The sequence below is a fragment of the Bos taurus genome, chromosome 18 (assembly GCF_002263795.3).
Source record: "Bos taurus isolate L1 Dominette 01449 registration number 42190680 breed Hereford chromosome 18, ARS-UCD2.0, whole genome shotgun sequence".
Classification (NCBI taxonomy): domain Eukaryota; kingdom Metazoa; phylum Chordata; class Mammalia; order Artiodactyla; family Bovidae; genus Bos; species Bos taurus.
The window spans coordinates 56,643,147-56,670,612 of record NC_037345.1 but is presented as its reverse complement, the minus strand read 5'-3'; the positions used below and the strand labels follow the sequence as shown (position 1 = coordinate 56,670,612).

Genomic DNA, 27,466 nt, shown 5'->3' with positions numbered 1-27,466 from the left:
CGCACCCGCCCCCCATCCCCGGTCCCCCCGGACTCCCCAGCGTGGGAAACTCTCGGGTCAGCCGTGTTGAAGCAGAGCTCGCGGGCGTGGGCGCGCGTGTGTGTGTGTGCGCTTGGGATGGAGAGGCTGCTTGGAAGGGAGGGCCGGGCGCCCCAGGGATAAACCCTAGACCACAGTCCCCTTCTGCCACTACCCAGCCAGCCCCAGGCTCCTCAGTGGCCTCATCCGTCAATTGGGTATCCTCACAGCTTCCTCCCGAGGCTCCGGGGTAGCTTAAACAAGCGTGTGCAGTCTGGCGCAAGAAGGGGCTGACTCACAATTCCCAAGTTATTGTCGTTTTCACTGCGACCGTCATGACTAGCCCATCTCCCTCTAGCCCGTCTCTCCTCCTATGGAGATGGGGGTGAGAGGACCTGACCCCACGCCGCCCCCTCCCCTCCCAGAGCTCCAGGTGGGAGTCCCCAGTCACCCAGCCCCTACCCCAGCAGCGGCTCAGCCTCATCCTGCGGCAGCCACTGGCACAGACCCACCAGCCGCCATCGTGGCCTCCAGCGCCTGCCACCCTGGGCCACCTCCTCCCCTGTCATCGCCGCCAGTCCCCTGCCTCCCCGCGGGCTTCCTCCCAGCCTCACCTGCCCACACCTGGCCCTTCTGCACTTGCCTTGCCTGGCACCTCACCTTCTCCTTCAAGGTCCCCCTTTGAGTCTAACTTCAATCTTTCCAACTGCTGCCAGGAGGGGCAAGGGAGACAGGAGCCCCGTGTGTGATGGTGGGTGAGGTGTCCGGGTCCCTGGGAAACCTGGCCTCTGCAAGCACTCCCTGGAAGGAGAAGTGGGGTGAGGGGGCATCCAGAGGCGCGTGCAGGTGGCGAGGGGACTCTGGTGGATGCCGAGTCGGGCGCCAGATCCCAACTCTGACTTTCTTAGCTTGGCTCATCACCTTTTGCCTGTCACTTGTGTCTCATCTGTCTGTCACTCCATCTCCACCTATTGATATCCCTTTGTGAAATCACACAAGGAGCCAAGTTTTTAACCTGGGCTGCTGTCTCCACCTGTTGGCACATCCTCTCCCCCTAGACTCAGTTTTCTGTTCTGGGAAATGGGCATAAAGTCTTCCCAGCACGGAGATGGTGAGCTGAGGGCCAGCCCCTGCTGTCTGCCTCCCTCGGCCTGTTGGGCCCTCATCACCTGGGACCTGGGGTGGCCTCGCCCCCTTGGGTCCTGAGCCTTGTGTGGCAGTGGCAGCAGAAAGCTGTCTGGACTCAGGGGAGGAGCTGGGCTTCTGGAGCGGGCAGTCCCTTCCCTCACTGAGCCTCTTCTTTTCTTCCCCCATACCACAGCCCCCCGGCGCCCAGGCGGAGCATGAACATTGAGGATGGCGCGCGCCCGCGGCTCCCTGTGCCCCCCACTGCCGCCCGGTAGGATGTCCTGGCCCCATGGGGCCCTGCTGTTCCTCTGGCTCTTCTCCCCGCCCCTGGGGGCCGGCGGGGGCGGCATGGCCGTGACATCCGCTGCCGGAGGGGGCGCCCCGCCGGCCACCTCCTGCCCCGCGGCCTGCTCCTGCAGCAACCAGGCCAGTCGGGTGATCTGCACCAGGAGAGAGCTGGCGGAAGTTCCGGCCAGCATCCCTGTCAACACGCGGTACCTGAACCTGCAGGAGAACGGCATCCAGGTGAGCCAGGCTGCTGCCATCGTGGGGACCCTGGGGCAGGGGCGTGCATGGTGGCTGGGCGGCTGGTCCCTCCTCCCTGAGCCACCAGCTCTTCGAGCCCATCCTTCCGTCCCTTGGGCACTTCTCGGACGCCATGTGCATCCTCGTCCCTTGAGCCGAGGCTGTGTCTTAGGTTTTCTCAGCATGAGGCTCCTCCATGTGTCTGGGCTGCGGCAGAACCGCCTGCCTGCCTCCCACAGCACGGGAGCCACAGGTCGTGCTGGGGGTGACCCTTTGCTGAGGCCCCCCATGCCATCTGCACTGCTGTGCCCGCCGCCTGGGGCACTGGTCACATGATGCTGGGCCTCAGTTTTTCCATCTGGGAAATGGGGATGATAAGAGCTCTGCCCGCAGGGCGGGTGCGAGGGCTGCTGGACTTCATACTTGTCAAGGGTGTAGACTTGCTCTGGCACGGGTAGCACTCATTCGCTTATGGTTCAGGGCTCCCGGGCCCAGGGAGTCTTTACGAGAGCCAAGCGTTGCCAGGTGCTGGCTCGTGCTGGAATGGGGCAGGTGCCATCCGATTATTATTGTGGTTAAGACAGGCCACCCAGGACGCTTTGGGGGCAGAGCTGCGCTGTTTTGAAGCAGGGTATCTCCTTCTCTGCTCTGTTGACTCTGGGGCTGGATCATCCTTGGTTAGGGGAGTCATCCTTGGTTGGAGGAAGTCATTCTTGGTTGGGGGAAGTCATTCTTGGTTGGGGGAAGTCATTCTTGGTTGGGGGAAGTCATCCTTGGTTGGGGAGTCATCCTTGGTTGGGGGAGTCATCCTTGGTTGTGGGGGATCATCCTTGGTTGGGGGAGTCATCGTTGCTTGGAGCGGGGCATCCTGTGGGCTGTAGAATGTGGAGTGGCATCCCTGAGCACCAGAAGCCGGTAGCATCCCACCCTCCCCGCCCCGTCCCAACCATGTCTCCAGATGTCAGACATCCCTGGGGGACGGAGGGAATCCCCTTTGGTTGAGAACCACGGCGGGGGAGGGATTGTGTGGGTGTTTTTTTTTTTTTTGGCCATGAGGCATGTGGGATCTCCTCACCCATGGAACAAACTGTACCTCCTGTGTTGGAAGGCAAAGTCTTAACCCCTGGACCACCAGGGAAGCCCTGAGAACCACTGGGCTTGGTTGGTTTGTTTTTGGCTTTGCCCTGCGGCAGGGCAGGCAGGACCTTCCCCAACCAGGGATCAAACCCACGCCCCCTGGACCACCCGGGAAGTCAGAGACCCTCTCTTTCAAAGGCCTTTGGTCAATCCTCTGTCCCCATGCAGGCCTCTTCTATCCCAGCCTGTAGAGCCATGAGAGAAGAGGGGTCTGAGCTAAACATCTGCTCCCCACTGCACCTCCTGGCCTGACCCCAGGAAGGGGAGGGGGTCAGGGACCACCCCCATCTGACCATGTGAGGACTGGGGCCCCATGTGTGGGGCCAGAGAGCGGAACTCTTGGTGCTGCGGCGGGGTGGTCAGTGTCAAGAGAAATGCCAAAGGCCAGGCTGTCGCTTCCTGGGTGGCTGTGGGGATAGAAACCCCGATGCCAGAGTTGGCCGTCACCCAGCCCTGCTCCCACAGGACTATGTCCTACCCCCACATCGCCCAGCCCTGCTCCTGCAGGACTGTGACCCCCCAGGCTCCAGGCCGCCTCCCCAGCCGCCTCCCCCAAGAGGTTCCCTTTCCCGCTCCTGATCTTGGAGTCTAGCTTCAGTCTCAGCCGCTCTGTCCAGCTCTCCCTTAAGTGGGTCCTCCATTCTCGCCCTTGTTCCCCTTGCCCCCTTGCCCTGTCCTCCGGCACCCCTGTGATGGCGCACCGATGCTGCCAGGCCCTTTCCTCTCCCTGGGCGGCTTCCACTCCAGGAGGGAAGGAAGGCACAGTCGACTGATGGCAGACTGGGGGAGCTGGGAACTGGGAGCCTGAAGTGGGGAGGTGAGCACGTCAGGGATCCTGTCTGTGATGGAGCCACGGAGTACACGCCACAGAGGCCTCCCCGTGGTGGGAGCAGATTGCCATGGGGAGCTTGATGAAAAATTCCACCCCTCCAGCAGCTGCTGAGGGCATGTCCCCACCCAGGTGCCCCTACCCCCACCCCGCACAGGGCACTGACCTAGGACAGCCACCGAGCAGCACCATGCCCCAGCCTTGCCAGCTGCTAACTCCGCACACCCCGCCCATCCTCCCAGCAGCCTCCACGCAGGCCTGGCAGTGCCCTCTGCCTGCTGTTCAGTTGCCGAGTCGTATCTGACTCTCTGCAACCCTGTGGACTTCAGCACGCCAGGCCTCCCTGGCCATCACCAGCTCCCGGAGCATGCTCAAACTCATGTCCATGGAGGCGGTGATGCCATCCAACCATCTCATCTTCTGTCATCCCCTTCTCCTTCCACCTTCAAGTCTTTCCCAGCATCAGGGTCTTTTCTAGTGAGTCGGCTCTCCGCATCAGGTGGCCACAGTCTTGGAGCCCTCTGCCTAAAATGCTCCAAAACCCCCTGGTCTCTGGAAAGAGTCCAGGCTCTTCTGCAACAACCGGTCACTCTCCCAGCCCTGAGAGGCTGCTCAGACCATCCCCTCGCCTGAACATGCCTCTCTTTGGGCCCTGAGGTCCCCCAGGCGAGCCTTCCCTCTGGATCCACAGCCCCTCAACATCCCTGGCCTTCCCCCTTAACGCTTCCATCATTGACTATCACCTGGTCGTCTTCCACGAGGGAGGCTGTAGTGTAGGTACTTGGGACACATCAGTGAGCAAAACCGACAGCCAGATGCTCCCTCCTAGCACCCGCATTCCAGGCCTCTGTCTAAAAGGAAATGTGTGTGCGTGCGAAGTAGCTTCAGGCATGTCCGATTCTTTGCGACGCCATGGACTGCAGCCTGCCAGGCTCCTCTGTCCATGGGATTCTCCAGGCACAAATACTGGAGTGGGTTGCCAAGCCCTCCTCCAGGGGATCTTCTCAACCCAGGAATCAAACCCACATCTCTTACATCTTCTGCATTGGCAGGCGGTTCTTTACCACTAGTACCACCTAGGAAGCCCAGGAGGAAATGTGCTTTGTGTTAAAGATGTTAAGGGCTGTGGGTAAGGAGGCTGGATGGGGGTGAGGGGGTGGTGGCTGCAGCTTTATAGGCACAGGGGTCAGGGCGGCCTCATGGAGAAGGTGACATTTGAGCAAATGTTTGTTTTCAGTTGTTTTGTTTGGCTGAGCTGTAGGGCTTGTGGGATCTTAGTTCTCTGACCAGGGATGGAACCTGAGCCCCCTCCAGTGGAAGCGTGGTGTCCTAACTGCTGAACCGGCAGGGAATTCCTTGAGCACATGTTTGGAGGAGGTGATGGTGGGAGCCTTGCGGGGGCGTTCTGGGCAGGGAGCAGCAGGTGCAAAGGCCCTGGGGTGGAGCCTACCTGGTGTGTAGGAAAAACAGCCAGGAGACTGGCGTGGCCAGAGCGGAGTGAGCCACAAGAAGAGGGCGGGGGGTGAGGACAGAGAGCGGACAAAGGGGTCGCGTGGTCATGGTGAGCGCTTGGCTCTTCTCTGCCGGAGACAGGAGCCAGGGGAGGCTCTGAGCAGAGGACGTATGGGCCCTGACTTGGGTTTCTCTCTGGCCAAGGTGTGGGGACCCCAGAGGCAAGAGTGATGGCAGGCAGGCCTGTTCCGAGGCTGGTGCAGAGCTCAGGAGAGACAGGTTGGTGGCCCAGCACACTCCTGGACTGGTTGTGGTGGTAGTAGAGAGAAGCGGACAGATGCTGGGTCTGTTTGGAAGGTGGAGACCACAGAATTTTTCAGCCAAGTGGATCTGGGAAAAGCGGGGGAGAGGATGACTTTGTAGGTTTGAGTGGATCCCTTGGTTGGACTTGCCTGCTCACGTGTCTGTCACCCCCTCTCCCAGGCCCTGGCCACCAAACCATGTAACTCACACCCCTGTCAGATTATACATATATGAATTTATTACAAAAGTCATGCAAAGGTCTACAGCATCCATGGATTGCATATATTATAAAGCTTACACAAAAATGGCTACCGTTAAAGGATGGTGTTCATGTGTGCTCAGTCACATCCAACTCTTTTGTGACCCTAGCATGGACTGCAGCCCACCAGGCTCCTCTGTGCATGGGATTCTCCATGCAAGAATACTGGTGTGGGTTGCCATTTCCTTCTCCAGGGGGATCTTCCCAATCCAGGGCTCGAACCCTCACCTCCTGCATTGGCAGGCGGATTCTTTACCACACAGCCACCTGAGAAGCCCATTAAAGGGTGGAAGGCATGTCTGTTTGTTTTTTTTTTTTTTTTTGGCTGAGCCATGTATCATGTGGGATCTTAGTTCCCTGACCAGGGATCGAACCCACACCCCCTGCAGTGGAAGCTTGGAGTCTTAACCACTGGACCACTAGGGAAGTCCCCAAGAATGGCAGGCATGTCTTGAAATCCTAACACTTTCATGTCTCACCCCTGGAGGTTCTTGTACCCCCTGCTCTGAAGAGCACTAACCCCTGACCCCAAACCGCATGTTCCCTGAGGTCAGGAAATGTCCAGTCCACAAAAGCAGATGATTTGAAACGTTTGGTGGAATCGTACACCCTCGGTGGACACAGGCAGATAGCAGGAGAAGTGAGATCACCTTAATTACCAAATAGCTTTTTAATTATTCAGATTTTAAAAACTGAAATAACTCACCCTTAGTCCCACCACCTAGATATAAATAACTACTGTTTACATTTTATTTTAAAGCCTTCCTGGGTCTTTTCTGTGTCTATGTAAATGTGGTTTTAAATTATTTATTCTAGAAGAAACACAAATTAATTTAGGAAAACTAGGAAAGATATCTAAGTAAGAACACAGGGACAAAAGTCAAGTGTCATCCGACAACCACAGGTAACTGCCATTAACACGTGGTGTCTTTTCATTCAGAGGCTCAGCACGTGCCCCTCCCTGCGTAGGACAGGTTCAGGTCTCTAAAGAGAGATTTTGCTCTTATTTTTTAAAAGGAAAAATGGAATCACCCCATTTCATACTGGTTTGCAACTGACTTTGGGCACCTAGGAGTCTAACCATGAACATCTTTCTCCCTGATTCTGATACTTGTCTACTGTACGTTTGAGTCACGTCCGATTCTTCGACCCCGTGGACTGTAGCCCTCCTGGCTCCTCTGTCTATTACTTGTATTTTAACCACCATATTGGATTCCCATTCGTGGGCACCGGGTTGATTAACTCGTCCCTTCTTACTTCCAATGTTTTAACTGATGTAAGCAACACTGCAGTGAACATCCTCAGTGCTTGCTCTTTGTACCATTCTGGATTCTGCCTTGGGGATAAATCCCTAGAAGTGGGATGGTCAGGTCGGAGGCTGTGACCTCCCCAAACACACATGCACACACCCGAGGCCTGGCCCCCTAGAGGTGGCCGGGGTTGGGAGATTCAAGAGCCACCCCCCACCCCCGCTTGTCCGTGGTCACCTGCTTGTCATCTGGGCTCCCAGCCAGATGGTCACCTCCCTGAGGGCAGGGACTTCCCCGGCTCCCTTCTGCTTCCCCAGCACCCAGATCAGAGCCTGGCACACACTAGGTGCTCAGCAGGTGTTTGTCTGAAGATAGAAGGCCAGCCCCAGGGGACCCTCTGTGAGCTGTAGCAAGTCAGTCCTGCAGCCCCCTGCCCTGAGAACTGGGCGCAGCCCTCAGGTCCAGTTACCCGTTCCCACTTGCCCCAGCCTGCGGTCCAGCGAGGGCGAGAACCACACCGGGAGCGCAGTGCCCATGTAGCCAGGCCCTCGGAGATGCTTTTTGGCAAAGCCCTAGGGACTCGCCTTCCCTCAGCCCCGATGCCACTCAGGCCGGGCGCATGCCCACCCTGGCCGGCTCAGGGATACCTCTGCTCCCCCGGATCCTCTTCCAGGTAGAAGCCATGCCTCTGAGTGGAGCTCAGCCAGCTCACCCCTTCCCAGCCCCAGCCGGCGGGGCGGGGGTCCTCCCTGGAACCACTCCCTCAGTCACAGCCTCGACCTCCTCTCCTCATCCCCTCTCTGCTCCCCTCCCCACCCCCACCAGAGCCGACCATCCGCGTGTGTTTACTCTGGATCTTTCTGCTTGTGTACGTTCTTGCAAAATGCTTATTGTTGCTTTGTGTGCATGCGTTGTTAATTTATGTAAATGAAGCTGCGTTATAGACGGCTTCCTTTGTCTCACTGTTTTCACCAGGCCTGGGTGGTTAAGAGCCTTCCACGTCGCTCTGTGTGTGTGTGTGTGTCTCTGTGTGTATACTCGGTTGCTTTAACTGCTGCAGAATTTCCTTGGTGGCCCCCCCAACCATTCCCCCCAGCCCCCAGGAAGCTTCAAGCTGTCCCCACCACAAGCCCTCCCTCAGGAGCCCCTTGGGGGCTGTGGCGGGATCATGTCTTCGGAATGCACGCCAGGGGGATTCAGAGGACATGATGCACTTGACCTCACAAAGTACGCTGACCCGCTCAGGCTTCTGGGGGCTGCCCTGGTCCCTCTGGGGGCCCACCATGAGGTCCTCTGGGCAACGTGTTTGGAGTCACTTGCCTGGGAAATACGCTTCCATCCTAAGGAGACACTCAGAGTTGTGCTGAAGGCTGGGTGGCCCAACAGCCAAAACACAGAAGCAGCCTGGGCTCCCAGTGATCAGACATCAGTTCAGTGAATCACTGAGCATCCTAACGACGGAATATCCACGCACCGATTTAAAATGGAGTTTCAGGGGCTTCCCTGGTGGCCCAGCAGTAAAGAATCCGCCTTGCAAGGCAGAGGACGTGGGTTCGATCCCTGTTCGGGGAACTAAGATCGCATATGCAGTGGAGCAACTAAACGCAAGCGTTGCCACTACTAAAGCCTGCACACTCCAGAGCCTTCACACAACTGCATAGTCCATGTGCCGTATCAGAAGATCCTTCATGCGCAACTAAGACCCAACAGTGAGCTCCTGGAGCTGGTGATGGACAGGGAGGCCCGGCGTGCTGCTACCCATGGGGTCGCAAAGAGTCGGACACGACTGAGCGACTGAACTGAACTGAAGACCCAACAGAGCCACATAAATTAATAAAAGTTTAAAATCGAGTTTCGAAGACTACTGAAGGACACTGGGAAATGCTCAGAAGATCATATTGAACTTTTCAAAGAATGCAAGTAGTATGTCCAGCGTGTCTTTAAAATTTAATTTAAAATTAAAACAAAATCCAGGGACCACCCAGATGTATTAACAGTGCCTGTTTTTTTTTTTTTTTTTGGCCATGCTGCAGCTTGTGAGATCTCAGCTCCCCAAACAGGGAGCGGCCCCGGGCTCACAACTGTAAAAGCACTGAGTCTTAACCACTGGATTGCCAGGGAATCCCTTTAATTTCTTCTTGATGTCTTCTTCATTCTCTAAATTTTCTACAGTGAGGGCATTTAATACTTTTTGTATCCGGGAAAAAAATGAACTTAAAAAATAACAAGTACAGGGCTTTCCTGGTGGTTCAGTGGTTAAGAATCCGCCTGCCCATGCAGGAGACTCGGGTTCGATCCCTGGTCCGGGAAGATCCCACACGCCTTGGAGCAACTAAGCCGGTGCGCCACAACTACTGAGCCTGTGCTCTAGATCCCGGGAGCTGCAACTACTGAGCCCTTCTGCCTAGAGCCCGTGCTCCGCAACAAGAGAAGTCACCGCAAGGAGAAGCCCAAGCACCACACCTGGAATGTAGCCCCCGCTGCCAGCAACTAGAGAAGAATCCAGGCAGCAACCAAGACCCAGCAGAGCCCAAAATATATACAGCTGTTAAAAACAAAAATGAGTAGAAAATGTTGCACAAGCCGAAGTAAAAAGTCTACACTGGGATTTTCTCACCTTTCCCTGAAGAAGGGAGAAAGAACTAGAGTTTGTGGAAGATTTGCCCCAACTTGTTTGTTCCTGTAACAGTGGGATTGCGCCCATCTGATGGGTGCGGGAGCAGGGGCGCGGGCGGCTTGTGCCCCTGCTCGTCCAAGGTCACCCAAATTGTGGTGACCCCGACAGCTTGTCCTGGGTCCCAGGAGTCAGCCCAGAAAAGTGAGGCCCTGCCAGCCAGGCTTTGGTTTCAAGAAAGTCAGTCTGTTGCAGAGAAGAACCCACCGTGGCACGTGACCGAGGCGAGCACCAGAAATGGCTTTGCAGTTACGCACCAGTTTGCAATTTTCTGGGCAGTCAAGTCCTTACCAGCATCAGGAAACACAGGGGGTTTTTGACTGGATGGACTTTTCCCAGCCAGAGCTCTTGAAGGAAGGGAATGGTGAGCAGAGTGGGTGCAGAAGGACCCTCTCTGGAGGTCAGCAAGGGCAGGCTGGTGGGACTCCCCAACCTGGGTCACCGAGGCAGGAAGGGACAGCCAGCCTCAGGGGCCATGCCCAGGCTCCCAGGACTGCATGCCTAACTCAACCTCCCCAGCTTCCATCCTGACTCTCGTTTCCTCCTTCCTTCCCTTGGAAGCGCCCCCCAGAACCCTGGGTCATCCCATCGCCCCCCAGAACCCTGGGTCATCCCGTCGCCCCCCAGAACCCTGGGTCATCCCGTCACCCCCCCAGAACCCTGGGTCATCCCGTCGCCCCCCAGAACCCTGGGTCATCCCATCGCCCCCCAGAACCCTGGGTGTTCCCATCACCCCCCAGAACCCTGGGTCTTCCCGTCGCCCCCCAGAACCCTGGGTCTTCCCGTTGCCCCCAGAACCCTGGATCACCGCCCGAACCTGGGTCACCCTGTCGCCCCCCAGCACCCTGGGTCTTCCCGTCGCCCTCTCTGACACTTAGTTTCTGCATCTGTCAAGACAGGACTCTGGAAGCCTTGGAAGTCAGGAAGACTCTTCCTGACTTATTTTCATTTTGACATGTAACACCCACACAAGAAGAACATGGACGTGAATGTCCAGCTCAAAACGATCATCAGAAAGGGAAGGGCTGGGACTTCCCTGGTGGTCCAGTAGCTAAGAATCTGCCTGCCAACGCAGGGGACACGGGTTAGATCCCTGGTCTGGGAAGATCCCACGTGCCTCCGGACAACTAAGCCTGTGTGCCCCAACTACTGGGCCTGAGCTCTGGAGCCCGGGAGCCACAACTACCGAGGCCCGAGTGCCCTAGAGCCCGTGGTCCCAAAAAGAGAAGCCCGAGTACCTGCATCGGAGAGTAACCACCACTCTCTGCAGCTAGAGAGAGCCCGCATGTAGTAATGAAGACCCAGTGCAGCCAGAAATAAATAGATAAGTGGGGAAAAAAAAAAAAGGCTCTTTGCTTCCACTGCATGGGGTGAGGGTTTGATCCCTGGTCGGGGAATGAAGATCCCACATGCTGTGTGGCAGGCCAAAAAGTGAACGTTTTAAAAAAGAGAGAGAGAAGGGCCACATCAATGCCACCAGGACAAGAAACGGAACATAAAAAACCTCTGAATCCTCCCCCAGAGTCCTCACTCCGGGCAGCTACCCTCCTGCACGTCTGGCTGCTTCTGCTCCACCAACCTGCTGAGATGCATCCCTGGGGTTTCCTGTGGCCATGGCTGCTCCCCTTTCCCTTCTGTATTGTTGGGTCATGTTCTATCCATTGCAGATACTTCAGTTCCGCTTTGCATTTCTGTTGATGGGCATTTGGCCACGCCAAGCAGCATGTGGGATCTTAGTTCCCAGACCAGGGATCGAACCCACACCCCCTGCATTGGCAGTGCAGACTCTTAACCACTGGACCACCAGGGAAGTCCTGTTAACGGGCATTTGGATTGTCTCCAGGTTAAGGCTCTCACAGGCTTCCTTGCTGGCTCAGCAGGTAAAGAATCAGCCCGCCAGTGCAGGAGTCATGAGGGGTATGGGTTCACTCCCTGGGTTGAGAGATCCCTTGGAGGAGGGCATAGTAACCCACTCCTGTATTCTTGCCTAGAGAATCCCATGGACGGGGGAGCTTGGTGGGGTCCATGGGGTCGCACAGAGTCGGACACAGCTGAAGCCACTGAGCACACACGCAGAGTGAGAACTCTGCCTGCTTTTAAATTTAGTTTTTCCGAGTGGGTGGATATGTGGGTGGAGCCCCTTCCCCATTTATCCCTTGAGAGTGGGCTGCCTGCCTCAGGCTGGGGTGGGAGGGGCGGCAAAGCTCTCTCAGACTCAGGTGTGTAGGTGAGCAGGCCCAGGAAATGATGCCACACACCTCGGGCCTCACGGGGCAAGTCCTGTGCCAACGAGCTGGTCCACTTCTTTGAACATCGGATGCCCCGGTGTTCCCTCTGGTACCCACCCTGATGGAGGCAGAATCCTTCAGGACTCGGCCCCCACCCATCTCTCCCCTCTCCAGCCTCCTGCATCCTGGGCAGGACACTGGCCCTTCCTGCTCCCTCCTAGCTCAGCACCTTCACATGCGCTGTTCCCTTTCTCTGGAATGCTGTTCCACTCTGCCACTCACTTGGGCAACCCTGGCACTTAGGATGGTGGGGGACTGTTGAGATTTGACTCACGAGTCCTCTGACACATTGTGGAACCCACTGGAGCCTCAGTTTTGTCGTCAGCAAAATGGGGATAATGGTCCATCTTACAGCTGCCAAGAAATTCCATGTCTCTAACCTTTGGACCAGCACGTACTGAGCGCCTCTGTGTGCCGTGCGGTCTTGGGGGCCCTGGACTCAGTGCCTCAGCAGGTCTGATGAGGGAAGAGCGCCTGGTGCCTTAGTATGCACGCACACAGCTGATGAACAGTGTTGTGGTAGTTAGAGGTGAACAGCAAAGGGCTCAGCCATACATACACGTGTCCATTCTCCCCCAAGCCCCCCGCCTCCCCTCCAGGCTTGGCTCCCTGTGTTCTACAGGAGGTCCCTGATCGACCCCAGAGCTTTATCCACCAGGCTGCAGGGTCGGCCTGTAAGATGGCTGGGCGGGGTCTGTCTGAGCACAGTGGCTGTCCGGGGAGCCGATACGTGGATGTCAGGCTGTCTCCTCTCCCGCCCTGGCCTGAGCACCCCCTGCCGCCCCATGTAGCCGTGGAGGGCCAGCCCAGGGAGCACGTTGAGAGGTTGGTTTCAGCTGCCCTCTCCCATCATGGTTCCTGGGGAACAGCCTCTGCCCCCCTGGAGCCTCTCGGAGCCCCCGTTAGAGCAGTGCCTGGTACGGCCTGGAACCTCCTAGCAGGGACACACTGTTTGGATTTGTCGTTGGCAGTGAGGGAGCGGTGATGGAGAGGATGCTGCGTTCTGGGTGGCCCCTGGGCTGGGCCGTGTTGTTGTGATACGTGTCTGTTCTCGGTCCTCAGGGCCCGTGTCCCCATGTTCCAGAGGGGACTCGGGCCCCAGAAGGCCGAGTCTTAGGCCTGGGGGAGCTCAGTGAGCAAGATGAGAGCCCTCAGCAGCCCACACGCTTGCCCAGCTCTGGCCACATCCTCGCAGTCAGACAAATCCGCACTGAAAATGGGAAGCATGAGTCCCTGACCTCAGAGAAGTCGTCATAAAAGCAGTGGATACAGGAAAAAAGAAACAATTGGAAAAAAAAAAAAAAACCTGTGAATGTGGACTTCCCTGGCAGTCCAGTGGTTAAGACTCTGCGCTTCCGACACGGAGGGGTGCAAGTTCGATCCCTGGTTGGGAAACTAAGATCCCGCATGCCGTGGGGCAACTAGGCTCAAGTGCCCCAGCTACTGAGCCCGAGGGCCTCAACTAAGACCCAACGCAGCCCAAGGGGGGAAAAAAGTGAACCTAAAATAATTAACGAGAAAAAAACCCGGGAAGCTTACTAAATTTTTGTTTGCGGTTCATTACATTCAAAACCTATAAAAGCGATTTATCTTCATGGTGTTCAGATGAACAATTCGTCTCATGATTCTCCAACCACAGTTAAATTTTTAATAAGGGATTTCTTGACAGTTTATTTTCTTAAAAATCCCAAAAGAATACGGTGGTTTTTTTTTTTTTCCTCCCCAACGTTAATAGCATTTATCTACCACTACTGAAGTGGAAAGTCCCCTAATTTATAGGCGAGGTTACAGGATGGAAGGAGCCGGGGGAAAAGTCCCCAGCGGGGAGGGAGGTGGTCAGGGATGAGACCACGTTCCCAGGCTGGCCTGACCACTGTTTGCATCCGTGACAGCACAGAGCCAGGCTCACGGGTTGTGGGGTGGGGGGCGGGGGGCAGGAGGGCTTGGCAGGATGTCAGCGTTCCCTTGAGCCAGAGACGTCAGACTCGGAGAGCAGGGGGATTTGCCTGCTCTGAGAAGCCAGTCCCCACCTTGTTCATCCCACTGTGTGTCAGTGGACACAAGGGTGAGCCGGCCCTTAGCATCAGAGAGGGTTTGGGGAGGGGTTTCAGATGGTGCTGGGTGAAGGGGCCGCAGGCCTGCCTCTCCCCTGCGGCCAGGGCACCTCCCAAGATCTGTTTACACCATCACCACTTAAATGATCATTTGCATAATTAGTATGTTGGGTGTCTCAGGTCCCCTCTCAAGGTCGGGCTCTGGGAAGTCGGCTGTGGCTGTGTCTTCTCCCTGCTGGATTCCCAGAGCCCTGCACGGTGCTTGACACATAGCAGGCACTCAGAGTATCTTCCAAATGAGCAAGTCAGCATGTGGGTAACATGAACAATGGATGGGCTCTGCAGCTCAGCGAATTGCGTTGGAACCCACAGAAGCCCAGCCCTCTCGGTTTAGGTGTGGGCGTGGCGGAGACCCGGTGTTTCCATTCAGGAGAAGCAGACACTGAGTCCTTGTTCTGCTACTCTGGAGCTGTGAGACTGAGGGCAAATGACTTTACCTCAATGAACCTCCATGTCCTTAGCTGTAAACCGCCAAATGTGCAGAGAGAAGGCAAGGGCATGTGGTTGGTCATCTTCATGTGACAAGATTTCCACAAGGATCAAAGCAGATGACAACCTGAGTGCTTAGCACAGGGTCTGCTAAATGCAAAAGTGAAAGTGAAGTTGCTCAGTTGTGTCCGACTCTTTGCGACCCCATGGACTGTATCCCACCAGGCTCCTCCCTCCATGGGATTCTCCAGGCAAGAGTACTGGAGTGGGTTGCCATTTTCCTTCTCCAGGGGATCTTCCTGACTCAGGGATCGAACCTGGATCTCCCGCATTCCAGGAGACACTTTACCTCTAAGCCACTCAACAAATACTAGTTTCTCCGTTTGACTTGTTAGGAACCTGCTTTGGATGGTCCTTTGTTAGAGTCAGAGATGGGGTCAGCCTTGTATTCTCTGGAAGAGGAGAGGAGTTGACTGGCTTTGATCTTTAGGTTGTTGTTCAGTCGCTCAGCTGTGTCTGACTCTGTGCCCCATGGACTGCAGCATGCCAGGCTTCCCTGTCTTTCACTATCTCTGGGAGTTTGCTCAAACTCATATCCATTGAATTGGTGATGCCATCCAACCATCTCATCCTCTGTTGTTCCCTTCTCCTGCACTCAATCTTTCCCAGCATCAGGGCCTTTTCCAATGAGTTGGCTCTTCCTATCAGGTGGCCAAAGTATTGCAGCTTCAGCTTTAGCTTCAGTCCTTCCAATGAATATTCAGGGTTGATTTCCTTTAGGATTGACTGATTTGATCTCCTTGCTGCCCAAGGGACTCTTATGAGTCTTCTCCAGCACCACAGTTTGAAGGCATCGATTCTTTGACACTCAGCCTTTTTTATGGTCCAACTCTCACATCCATACATGACTACTGGAAAAACCATAGCTTTGACTCACACCATGGATGCTCTCCAAATGAGCCTTGTCCATTCTAAGCCTTGACTAAGGCTTGAACTGGGTGCAGAGAAGGCAGAAATGATTCAGATGGAGTTTACTCATGAAGACTCACAGCCCAGACAAGGAGACACATGCACTGAACCAGCATGATAAGGGTCTGCTAAGAGAATGCCTGTGATGAGTCAGTGAGCACAAGCCAAAGAGAGACTCCTGGCAGAAGGCGATTGGAATGTCCCAGGGAACTAGAAGCCCAGGTGGCGTTAATGGTAAAGAACCTGCCTGCCAGTGCAGGAGACATAAGAGACATAGATAGGTTCGATCCCTGGATGAGGAAGATGCCCTGGAAGAGGGCACGGCAACCCACTGCAGTATTCTTGCCTGGAGAATTCCACGGACAGAGGAGCCTGGCAGGCTGCAGTCCTTGGGGTCGCCAAGAGTTGGACATGACTGAAGCGACTGAGCAACCATGGCAGGCATACCAGGTGGAGGGCACAGCCTGTGCGAAGGCAAAGAGGCCGGGCAAAGCATGGTGAGCATATAGAACCCCATATGTCTCCCTGTGGCCAGAGCAGGGGGGAGGCCAGTGGGGCAGGTCCAGAGCCTCTGATACCAGGCTGAGGGTCACAGGGAGCCGTGGGAGGGCTGTGAGCAGGGATGTGGCAGGATGTGAACTGCACTTTAGACAGTTCTGGCAGCAGATGTAGAGAAAACGGACAGGGAAGAAGCCGGAAGCCCGGAGGTATGACAGTTGTTAACGGTCATCATCAGCCCATCAACAATTTAAAAATATGTATTACTGCCTGCTTGCCATGTCCCGGGCACTGCCTATCTTGTCCGAGCCTCACAACGCTGCAGGACCTGCAAGGAAAATGGTCTCAGAGACGTTAGGACACCTGGGCAATCGCGTACCGCTGCTGCTGCTGCTAGGTCGCGTCAGTCGTGTCCAACTCTGTGCGACCCCATAAACGGCAGCCCAACAGGCTCCTCTGTCCCTGGGATTCTCCAGGCAAGAACACTGGAGTGGGTTGCCATTTCCTTCTCCAATAGCACGCACCGCTGGTCAGCAGCAAAGCCAAGATTCGAACCAGCCAGCGCTGACTCCCACCCACAGCCCCCAGTCACCCTGCAGAGAAGAGGAGGGAGAAAAGACTGGAATCCCGTTACAAATAAAGGGACTCACTATTTAAAGCAAGCCTACAGTGCCTCCTCAGTAAACCCGGGCTTCCCTTCTCTGCCACACCCCCGGCCTGCAGCCTGCTTATTCCCGATGCTGCTGCTGAGTCGCTTCAGTCGTGTCCGACTCTGTGCCACCCCATAGACGGCAGCCCACTAGGCTCCTCTGTCCCTGGGATTCTCCAGGCAAGAACACTGGAGTGGGTTGCCATTTCCTTCTCCAATGCATGAAAGTGAAAAGTGAAAGTGAAGTCGCTCAGTCGTGCCCGACTCTTAGCGACTCCATGGACTGCAGCCCACCAGGCCCCTCGGTCCATGGGATTTTCCAGCCAAGAGTACTGGAGTGGGTTGCCCTTGAGTGCATCATTAAAGGGACTGGCGGGGAGACCCCCCCCAGCCCCGCCTGGGGAGTGCCCCTGCAGCTCCCGTCACACACCCCCTTCCCAGCACGAAGGGGACAAAGCACGTGGACCCGGAGCAGCCGCAGCCCTGGGCGGAGCCGGACGCACCTTTTGGACATGATGTGGTTTCAGTTGCTTTGTGCAGAGAACCAGGGAAACCTGGGCACACCTACCAGCTGTGGGCTTCCCCCAGGCCTGGTGAGCAGCCCTGCTGAGTCACTCGACCTTGCTGCGCTAACAGCATCGGCCCCACCGGGCTGGGCAGGACAAGCCGGGCTGGTGGCTGGGGGTGCCCAGCCCAGAGCCTGGCACTCATCACTGCAGCTCAGATGCTGCCTGCGCGTGCCAAGCCTTGTACTGAGCGAATCTCACCGAGCACCTCATGTCCTCCAGCCAGCTCTGCAGGCCTAGTGTTGAAGGTGCCCTTCCATGGAGAATGGTCCTCCTCCATTTGCTCCTTCAGAATTGCCCTATCCTGGCTCAATAAATAGGCAAAGGATGGATGAATGAATGAGAGACATTTGGGCTGGGTTCAAGAGGGTGGACCAGAAAGAGGGCTGATGAATGTGGAAGAATTGATGCTTTTGAACTGTGGTGCTGGAGAAGACATTGGAGAGTCCCTTGGACTGCAAGGAGATCAAACCAGTCCATCCTAAAGGAAACCAATCATTGGAAGGACTGATGCTGAAACTGAAGCTCCAGTCCTTTGGCTACCTGATGGGAAGAGCCAACTCATTGGAAGAGACCCTGATGCTGGGAAAGATTGAGGGCAAGTGGAGAAGGGGACGACAGAGGATGAGATGGTTGGATGGCATCACCAATTCAATGGACATGAACTTGGGTGAACTCGGGGAGATGGTGAGGAACAGGGAGGCCTGGCATGCTGCAGTCCATTGGGGTCGCAAAGAGTCAGACACGACTGAGTGACTGAACAAGAAGAACAAGAGGGTCAGTTCAGTTCAGTCACTCAGTCGTGTATGACTCTTTGTGACCCCATGGACTGTAGCACAAGAGGGTGGGCAGGAGTTTTCTAGGTGGATGAAAAGGGAAGGGCATTCTGAGCAGGGTAAGAGTGTATGCAAAGGTGGAGTGCCTGTGAGATAGTTTTAGAAGTTGATACTGGCTGAAATGCAGCTGGAGTGATGGCTGCAGGTGAGGGGGCCAAGCCAGGCTTCCAAGGCAGGCTGAATCTCCCGGAGGGCACTGGGGAGCCATGGAGGGCTCTAGAGGAAGGCAGAGGCTGGGTCAGGTCCAGGTGTCGCAAGGCCCTGCAGATGGACTCAAGGGAAGAGATTGGAGGCTGGGAAGGTTGAGACATAAGCTGGGCCATGGGAACAGAGGAGGCAAGAGACATTCAAAAGGGACAGAACTGGCTGGCTTGCTGGTTGACCAGCCCTAACATGGGAGGCTGTGGGCAATGCGGGGTGCAAAGCTACATTCCTGCTTTTGACTGGGAAGGCGGGCTAGAGGGGCCCTGCTGAGGATGGGGACCCCGGAAGGAATGGGGACAGGGTGGGGCATGTGGACAGATTTGCTGGGAACTAGGGAGGACCACAGGGCGTTGTGTGACTCAGACAGGGTGAGGGGGCGATGGGGCGGCTCCTAGAAATTCTTTTCATATACTTATTGGTTGGTTTGGTTGGCTGCACCTGGTCTTAGCTTCGGCACACGAACTCTTAGTTACAGCGTGAGGGATCTAGTTCCCCGAGCAGGGGTGGAACCCGGCCCCCGGCACTGGGAGCATGGAGTCTTCGCCCCTGGACCACCAGGGAAGGCCTCCCAGGGGATCTTGCCGGCACCTGGGCCAGCAACCCGTGTTCTCAGTTTCTCAGTCTAAGCCCCCAAGTCTGACCTTTGACGAGTCCACCTCATTCTCTGCCTAGTGATTAGTAATGACTGCATATTACTGTTATTATTATTGTTGCTATTAATGGAAACAGCGACTAAAAGGCCTGCTTGGGGCTTTGCCAGCGTTTCCCGGGGCGATGAGGAAAGACAGCCTGTGAGAAGGGTTCTGTGGCTTTTATATTTGGGAAACTCAGAGTCGTTGAGCAAAGCAAAGGGCCAGCCAGTTTGATCGGGAAAGCTTTTTGTCATGCTGCTGTTTGGAAGCTCGCAGGATGGGCTGGCGAGAGAACACACTGGGCTCTTTCTGGGACGGCTTAGGGAAGGAAACCCAGGCTCCCCGCGGCCCAAGTAGCAGGGCTGGGGCTCCAGGGCCCCCGAGAGCTGCCAGGCCAAGGCTTTCGGGCCCCTCTTCTTCTCAGCCCCGACTGCAGACACAGACCTGGCGGGCTGCAGGGTCCCCAGGCCAGCCCTCCCTAGCTGAGTCCAGGTCTAAAGGTGAGCCTGTTCACTGCAGGAAATGAGACGAGGCAGGAGCAGACGAGGCAGGAAAAGAAAAAACTGACCTTGTCAATTCTATCTCTGAAAGCAGGCGTAGCCCCAGGAAGAGATTCTAGGTGGGCACAGAAGTCAGGTTTTAGAAGCATATTCATGACGTTGGGAAGGCTCACGATATCCTATTATTGAGGGGAAAGGCAGGAACCAGCTGCTAAGGGCGTGACCTGTCAAACACACATCAGACCTCAAAGACTTAGTGTGGAAAGAGTGTAAAATAGGGGCTTCCCTGGTGGGTCAGTGGTAAAAGACCCCACCTGCCAATGCCGGAGACACAAGTTCGATCCCTGGTCCCGGAAGATCCCACATGTGGCAGAACAGCTAAGCCCATGGGCCACAACCATTGAGCCCGTGACCTAGAGCCTGTGCTCAACACCAAGAGACGCTACCACAATGAGAAGCTGGAGCATCGCAACTAGAGAGTAGCCCCCACTTTCTGCAACTAGAGAAAAAGCCCATGCAGCAATGAAGACCCAGCTCAGTAAAAATAAATTTTAAAAAAAGATTGTAAAACATCTCATGTGTAAGTTCTCCCCTGGATTACATGTTGAAATCATAACGTTGCTGTTCAGTCACCAGTGAGTGTACGAAAGTTGCTCAGCCGTGTCCAACTCTTTGAGACCCTGTGGACTATACAGTCCATGGAATTCCCCAGGCCACAATACTGGAGTGGGTGGCCGTTCCCTTCTCCAGGGGATCTTCCCAACCCAGGGATCGAACCCAGGTCTCCTGCATTGCAAGCAGATTCTTACCAGCTGAGCTACCAGGGAATCCACTTCAGTTGCTAAGTCGTGTCCAACTCTTTTCGACCCCATGGACTGCAGCACGCCAGGCTTCCTTGTCCTTCACCATCTCCAGGAGCTTGCTCAAACTCATGTCCATTGAGTCAGTTATGCCATCCAACCATCTCATCCTCCATTGCCCCCTTCTATCTTGGAACTATCAAGCTAATCAATCATTAAAATTGATTTCATCTGTCTTGGGTTTGTGGGTTTTTTTTTAATGTGGCCTCTAGGAAACTGACAATTAAACATGTAGCAGGCATCATGTTTCTGTTGGGTCATGCCAGCAGGAATGGTGGCTCTTGTTTTATGATGATAACTGCACCAGGAATGACATTGTTCCTTATACTGGGGTGCCTCCCAGGTTAGAGTCTCTTTTTTTAAGTTTTTAAAGTGTTTTTCTACTTAAAAATAATTTTTCTTCATTAAAGAGAAAGCATAACTTAAGAAAAATAACTTAAGCCCATAATCCCCAGCTGCTGGAGTTCACCACTAAGAAATGGCTAGGGCATGTCCTTTGCAGCCTTTTCCTGCTGTGTATATGCACACACCCGGTCCCTTGGCTGCTTTTTTTTAAGTTCTATGAAGACATAAGCACACTGTCTGCTATTTAGGGTTCTCCATTATCCCCTTAGTATTCAAATGCAAGCATCTCCATGGCAAAACTAGGCTGCAGAAAAGCTGTCTGATGGCTGCGCAGTCTCCCATGCCTTGGTGTAACCAGCACGGTGATTGATGAGGAGAATCTGGTAAGATTAGATTGTGCGTCCCAAGCCCAGCCCTGCACTGCCCCTTCTGTGGTCCATCAACCTCCACCCTAACAGGTGGCAGCCGAGTGCAGGGGTGAAGAGCTGGGACTCTGGAGCCAGACAACCTCAGTCAGATCCCAGATCTGCCAGCCCCTCCTGTGCATCCCTGGGCCAGTCGCTGCGTCTCTCTGTGCTTCCACTTCCTCCCACTTTGCCCTTGTTTTGTCACTCAATCGTTCCCACACTCTGCTACCCCACTGTGGCACACCAGGCCTCCCTGTCCATCACCAGCTCCTGGAGCCTGCTCAAACTCACATCCATCGAGTCGGTGATGCCACCCAACCATCTCATCCTCTGTCGTCCCCTTCTTGTCCTGCCTTCAATCTTTGTCAGCATTGGGGTCTTTTCCAAAGAGTCAGGTAGCCAAAGTATTGGAGCTTTAGCTTCAGCATCAGTCCTTCCAATGAATATTCAGGATTGATTTCCTTTAGGATTGACTGGTTTGATCTTGCAGTCCAAAGGACTCTCAAGAGTCTTCTCCAGCGCCACAGTTCGAAAGCATCAATTCTTCAGCGCTCAGCCTTCTTTAGGGTCCAACTCTCACATCTGCACATGACTACTGGAAAAAATCCATGGCTTTGACTACATGAACCTTTGTGGGCAAAGTGATGTCTCTGCTTTTGAATACGCTGTCTAGGTTAGTCATAGCTTTCTTCCAAGGAACAAGCATCCTTTAATTTCATGGCTGCAGTCACTGTCCACAGTGATTTTGGAGCCCAAGAAAAGAAAATTTGTCACTGTTACCACTTTTTCCCCATCAATTTGCCATGAAGTGATGGGACTGGATGCCATGATCTTAGTTTTTTGCATGTTGGGTTTTAAGCCAGCTTTCCCACTCTCCTCTTTCACCCTCATCTTCCCACTTAGATGGAGATCATTCATAACCCCTCCTGTGACACCCTTGAGGCTGAATGTGTTTGGCCATCTGATATTAGAAAGGTATTCATATACAGCATATAGGTTTACAGCACCCCCAACGATCTCATACTTCTTAAATCTGGAATGTTTCTAGAGTGGAATGTTTGACTAGTCACAAGAAGGGGATCAATAAAAGCTTTAAACAGCTTCACATGAGTTCTGATCAGGTTTTGCCACCAAATGGGGTTTGGTGCCAAAGTTATTGAGAAACCTGGCTTTTGGAGCTCTATGGATTTCATAGTTGTTCTATGGATTTCAGGGCGATTTGTTGGATTAACTGAGTTGTTGGCTGTAAAGCATTTAGAATAGCTTCTGGCACCCAAGAAGTATCTGATGCATGTTAGCTGCTGGCATAACTTTTTTTTTTTTTAATCTTTTGGCCATGCCATGCATCATGTGGAACCTTAGTCCCCCAACCAGAGACTGAACCCATGCCCCCTGCGTTGGCAGCACAGAGTCAACAACTGGACCACTAGGGAAGTCCCTAACTTCTTTTAATCTTTATTTTTTAGGCCATGCCACAAAGCTTGTGAAATTTTAGTTCCTTGACCAGGGACCAAACTGGAGCCCTTGGCAGTGAGAGCTTGGAGTTCTAATCACTGGACCACCAGGGAATTTCCTATATTTAATCTTTTTGATTAAATACTTTATATGGGATAAAATGCCTCCCATGTTACGGGTGGGCTTCCCTGGTGGCTAAGCTGGTAAAGAATCCGCCTGCAATGCTGGGGACCTGGGTTCAGTCCCTGAGTAGGGAAGATCCCCTGGAGAAGGAAATGGCAACCCACTTCAGTACTCTTGCCTGGAAAATTCCATGGACAGAGGAGCCTGGTAGGCTACAGTCCATGGGGTCACAGAGAGTCGGACACGACTGAGCGACTTCACTATGTTATGGGTACAGTTTGGGAACTTTTGCCAGTTGCATTCACCTTTGTAGCCCCCACCCCAACTAGGGACATTTCTATCAGCCCAGGAACCCTGTTCCCTCGTGGCCCTTGGCAGACTGTCCTCGCCCTGCCCAGGAACTTACACACACACGTGGAATGAACAGGGTTCTGTGGCACATGCTCCTTTGGGTCTGGCTGCTTTCACCCAACCTGATGCCCATGAAATCCATCCAAGTTGTGTCCAAAGTTTGTTATTTTTCCTTGCTGAGCCATCATGTCCCATCCTGCAGACACAGAGCATGGCTCCATCACCAGGTGATGGGCCCTGGTTCATTTCCAGCTTGGGCTGTAATGAACACAGATGCTGTGAGCACCCATCACAGGCTTTTGGATGGACATCTGCTGTCCTTTCTCATGGGGAAATACTTGGGAACTGGAGGGGCTGGGTCCCAGGTAACTAACTCTCTGTTTCACTTTATAAGAAGAAAGCCTCAAACTACTTTCCCCAGTGACCTCATGGTCTTACAGAAAAGATGGAGACATGGGGAGTCGTCACCCGCGCCAGCACTCAGAGCTCTTTGATCCAGACATAGAGAACAGACTCCTGGTTGCCAAGGGGGAGGTGATGCATTGGGAGTTTGGGATTAGAAGATGCAAATGATTATATATAGAATGGATAAACAATGTTTTACTGTATAGCACAGGGAACTATATTCAATATCCTGTGATAAACCATCATGGAAAAGAATAGAAAAAGAATGTGTGTTGTATATATATGTGTATATATTTTCATGTATATGAATATATACATGTATTTTTCATGTATATATAACTGAATCACTTTGGTTTACAACAGAAATAAACCAACCATGAAAAGTGTTAGTCATTCAGGGTGTTTGACTCTCAGCAACCCCCTGGACTATGTAGCCCACCAGGCTCCTCTGCCCATGGGCTTCTCCAGGCAAGAATACTGGACTGGGTTGCCATGCCCTTCTCCAGGGGATCTTCCCAACCCCGGGATCCAACCCAGGTCTCCAGCATTACAGGCAGATTCTTTACTGTCTGAGCCACCAAGGAAGCCCAAACCAACCATACTTCAATAAAATTTAAAAAAAAAAAAAAAATCCTCTGTGGTCCACCCGGTTAGTGTCAGTATCACCGATGGTGTCTCCCCTCCCCCACCTCAGGTGATCCGGACGGACACGTTCAAGCACCTTCGGCACCTAGAGATCCTACAGCTGAGCAAGAACCTGGTTCGCAAGATCGAGGTGGGCGCCTTCAACGGGCTGCCCAGCCTCAACACCCTGGAACTGTTCGACAACCGGCTGACGACGGTGCCCACGCAGGCCTTCGAGTACCTGTCCAAGCTGCGTGAGCTCTGGCTGCGGAACAACCCCATCGAGAGCATCCCGTCGTACGCCTTCAACCGCGTGCCCTCGCTCCGCCGCCTCGACCTGGGCGAGCTCAAGCGGCTGGAGTACATCTCGGAGGCGGCCTTCGAAGGCCTGGTGAACCTGCGCTACCTCAACCTGGGCATGTGCAACCTCAAGGACATCCCCAACCTGACGGCCCTGGTGCGCCTGGAGGAGCTGGAGCTGTCTGGCAACCGGCTGGACCTCATCCGCCCGGGCTCCTTCCAGGGCCTGACCAGCCTGCGCAAGCTGTGGCTGATGCACGCCCAGGTGGCCACCATCGAGCGCAACGCCTTCGACGACCTCAAGTCGCTGGAGGAGCTCAACCTGTCCCACAACAACCTGATGTCGCTGCCCCACGACCTCTTCACGCCCCTGCACCGCCTGGAGCGCGTCCACCTCAACCACAACCCCTGGCACTGCAACTGCGACGTGCTGTGGCTCAGCTGGTGGCTCAAGGAGACGGTGCCCAGCAACACGACGTGCTGCGCGCGCTGCCACGCGCCCGCCGGCCTCAAAGGGCGCTACATCGGTGAGCTGGACCAGTCGCACTTCACCTGCTACGCGCCGGTCATCGTGGAGCCGCCCACGGACCTCAACGTCACCGAGGGCATGGCCGCCGAGCTCAAGTGCCGCACGGGCACGTCCATGACCTCCGTCAACTGGCTGACGCCCAACGGCACCCTCATGACCCACGGCTCGTACCGCGTGCGCATCTCCGTCCTCCACGACGGCACGCTCAACTTCACCAACGTCACTGTGCAGGACACGGGCCAGTATACCTGCATGGTGACGAACTCGGCCGGCAACACCACAGCCTCGGCCACACTCAACGTCTCGGCCGTGGACCCCGTGGCGGCTGGAAGTGCCGGCAGCGCGGGCGGCGGCGGTGGGGGCGGCCCCGGGGGCGGCCCGGAGGCGGAGGCGGCGGCTACACCTACTTCACCACCGTGACGGTGGAGACCCTGGAGACGCAGCCTGGAGAGGAGGCTCTGCAGCCGCGCGGGACCGAGAAGGAGCCGCCGGGGCCCACGACAGACGGCGTCTGGGGCGGGGGCCGGCCCGGGGAGGGGGCAGGCCAGGCCTCCTCGTCCACCACGGCGCCCGCCCCGCGCTCCTCGAGGCCCACGGAGAAGGCGTTCACCGTGCCCATCACGGACGTGACGGAGAACGCCCTCAAGGACCTGGATGACGTCATGAAGACCACCAAGATCATCATCGGCTGCTTCGTGGCCATCACGTTCATGGCCGCCGTGATGCTCGTGGCCTTCTACAAGCTGCGCAGGCAGCACCAGCTGCACAAGCACCATGGGCCCACGCGCACGGTGGAGATCATCAACGTGGAGGACGAGCTGCCCGCCGCCTCCGCCGTGTCCGTGGCCGCCGCCGCCGCCGTGGCGGGCGGGGGCGGCGTGGGCGGGGACAGCCACCTGGCCCTGCCCGCGCTGGAGCGCGACCACCTCAACCACCACCACTACGTGGCGGCCGCCTTCAAGGCGCACTACAGCAGCAACCCCAGCGGCGGGGGCTGCGGGGGCAAGGGCCCGCCCGGCCTCAACTCCATCCACGAACCTCTGCTCTTCAAGAGCGGCTCCAAGGAGAACGTGCAAGAGACGCAGATCTGAAGCCGGGGTTGGGGGGTTGCGGGGGTTGCGGGGGTGGGCCCCTCCTAGGGGGGAGGGGCTGGGGCCGGACCGGGACCCTCCCCACAGCCCCAGCCCCGCACAGGGGAGGTTGGGGCAGGCAGCTCAAGGCGCCCCCCCGCGTCCGGACCCCAGGGCGGCTCTCCAAGCGAGGACATGGTGGGGCCCCGAAAATGGAGCCCCCCAGCGGTTCCGAGCCTCGCCCCACTCCCTGGCGATGGGAGGGGACGCAGGAGGGGAGTGGCCGGAATCCTCCGCCTTTCCTCCTCGCTCTCCCGACCAACTGCTCCCGGCCCTCCGCCTTCCAGGGGAGAGAGGAGCTTTTTTGAAGGGCGTCCTCTCCTCGCCCCCAACAGCCCTCCTTTTACGGTTCATTTTTTGCAGTTTGACGCCTGTCCCCCACCCCCAGCCCTGCCCTATCCTACCCCTAACCCCCTGGAAACTGAAGAGACAGCCACGCGGTCAGAGCCTCCGGACACCCTGGCCCTGCCCTGGGGGAGTCCACTCCCGGCCCTGGCCTCAGTGGGCCGGGGATGGGGCGGCGTCAGCCCGCCCCCCACCGTTATCCCCAACCCTCTCCTGCCCCACAGACTCTTTTGATACTGAAGGGAGGTTTGCGTCAACGACTACCTGCTCTGTAATTACTTTAAAAAAAAAAAAAAAAAACACGGAAAAAGTAAAAAATTTTTTGGTCATGGAAGCATGGAGGAGAGAGAGAAAAGGGAACATGGGTGGGCAGCTGAATGAGGAGATGGAAAACTCCGGGCCCCATCGGGAAGGTCAGCGGGGAGCTGGCGCCTCCAGGCGCTCTTAGACCCTTGCCCTTTCACCCCTACGGCCCCAGAGAAGGGCTGGGTCGCCCAGCGCACCTGGCATTGCGTCTAATCTCCTTGCACCTCTTAGGAGGCATGTTCTGGGGTCCTCTCCCCTCACCTCCCACCTCACAGCAGGAATCCGGGGGAGGGGGTGTTTCCTGCGGCTGCCCTTTCAAGGTACCACAGAGTGGGTGGCTCAGAACTACAGCAATTTAGTGTCTCAGTTCGGAGTCCAAAGTCAAGATAGGGGCAGAGCCATGCTCCCTCGTAGGGAAGGGTCCTTCTCCGCCCCTTCTGGCTTCTGGTGGCCCCAGATGTTCCTTGACTGGTGGCAGTGTCACCCCAGTCTCCACAGGGCATTCTTCCCATTTCTCCACGTCACCTTTCCTCTATATCTGTGCCCAACTCCCCCCCTTCTATGAGGTTGTTGTTGTTTAGTCCCTGTGTCGTGTCCAACTGTTTTGTGATCCCATGGACTGTAGCCCTCCAGGCTCCTCTGTCCGTGGGACTTCCCAGGCAAGAATACTGGAGTGGGTTGCCACACGCTCCTGCAGGGGATCTTCCCGACTCAGGGATGGAGCCGGCATCTCCTGCTTGGCAGGCAGGTTCTTTACCACTGAGCCACTTGGGAACCCCTCTTTATGAAGACAGCAGCCAGACTGGATTGGGGACCACAGACTCCAGCATGATCAAGATCATCTGCAAAGATCCTATTTCCTGCTAAGGTCATATTCACAGCTCCTGGAGGCAAGGACACAATTCAGCTCATCACAGAGCCAAACCTGAGAGGGTCCATCTCCACTGCAAACCCATTGGAGACACTGCCTCCGGAGAAAGCCGGCAGGGGAGGGAAGGAGGGGCATGAAGGGTGCTCAAACTGCAG

The 27,466-nt window shown here is 55.5% G+C and overlaps 1 protein-coding gene across 1 annotated transcript; it reads left to right on the top strand.

Annotated features, from left to right (window-relative positions):
- The first annotated feature begins 1,374 nt into the window (after window positions 1-1,374).
- On the top strand, window positions 1,375-25,811 carry LRRC4B (leucine rich repeat containing 4B). The gene is given in 3 exon segments (NM_001192281.2): window positions 1,375-1,671; window positions 23,901-25,039; window positions 25,042-25,811. Coding segments are annotated over 3 exon segments (2,145 nt in total). The 3' UTR covers window positions 25,751-25,811.
- Window positions 25,812-27,466: the final 1,655 nt, after the last annotated feature.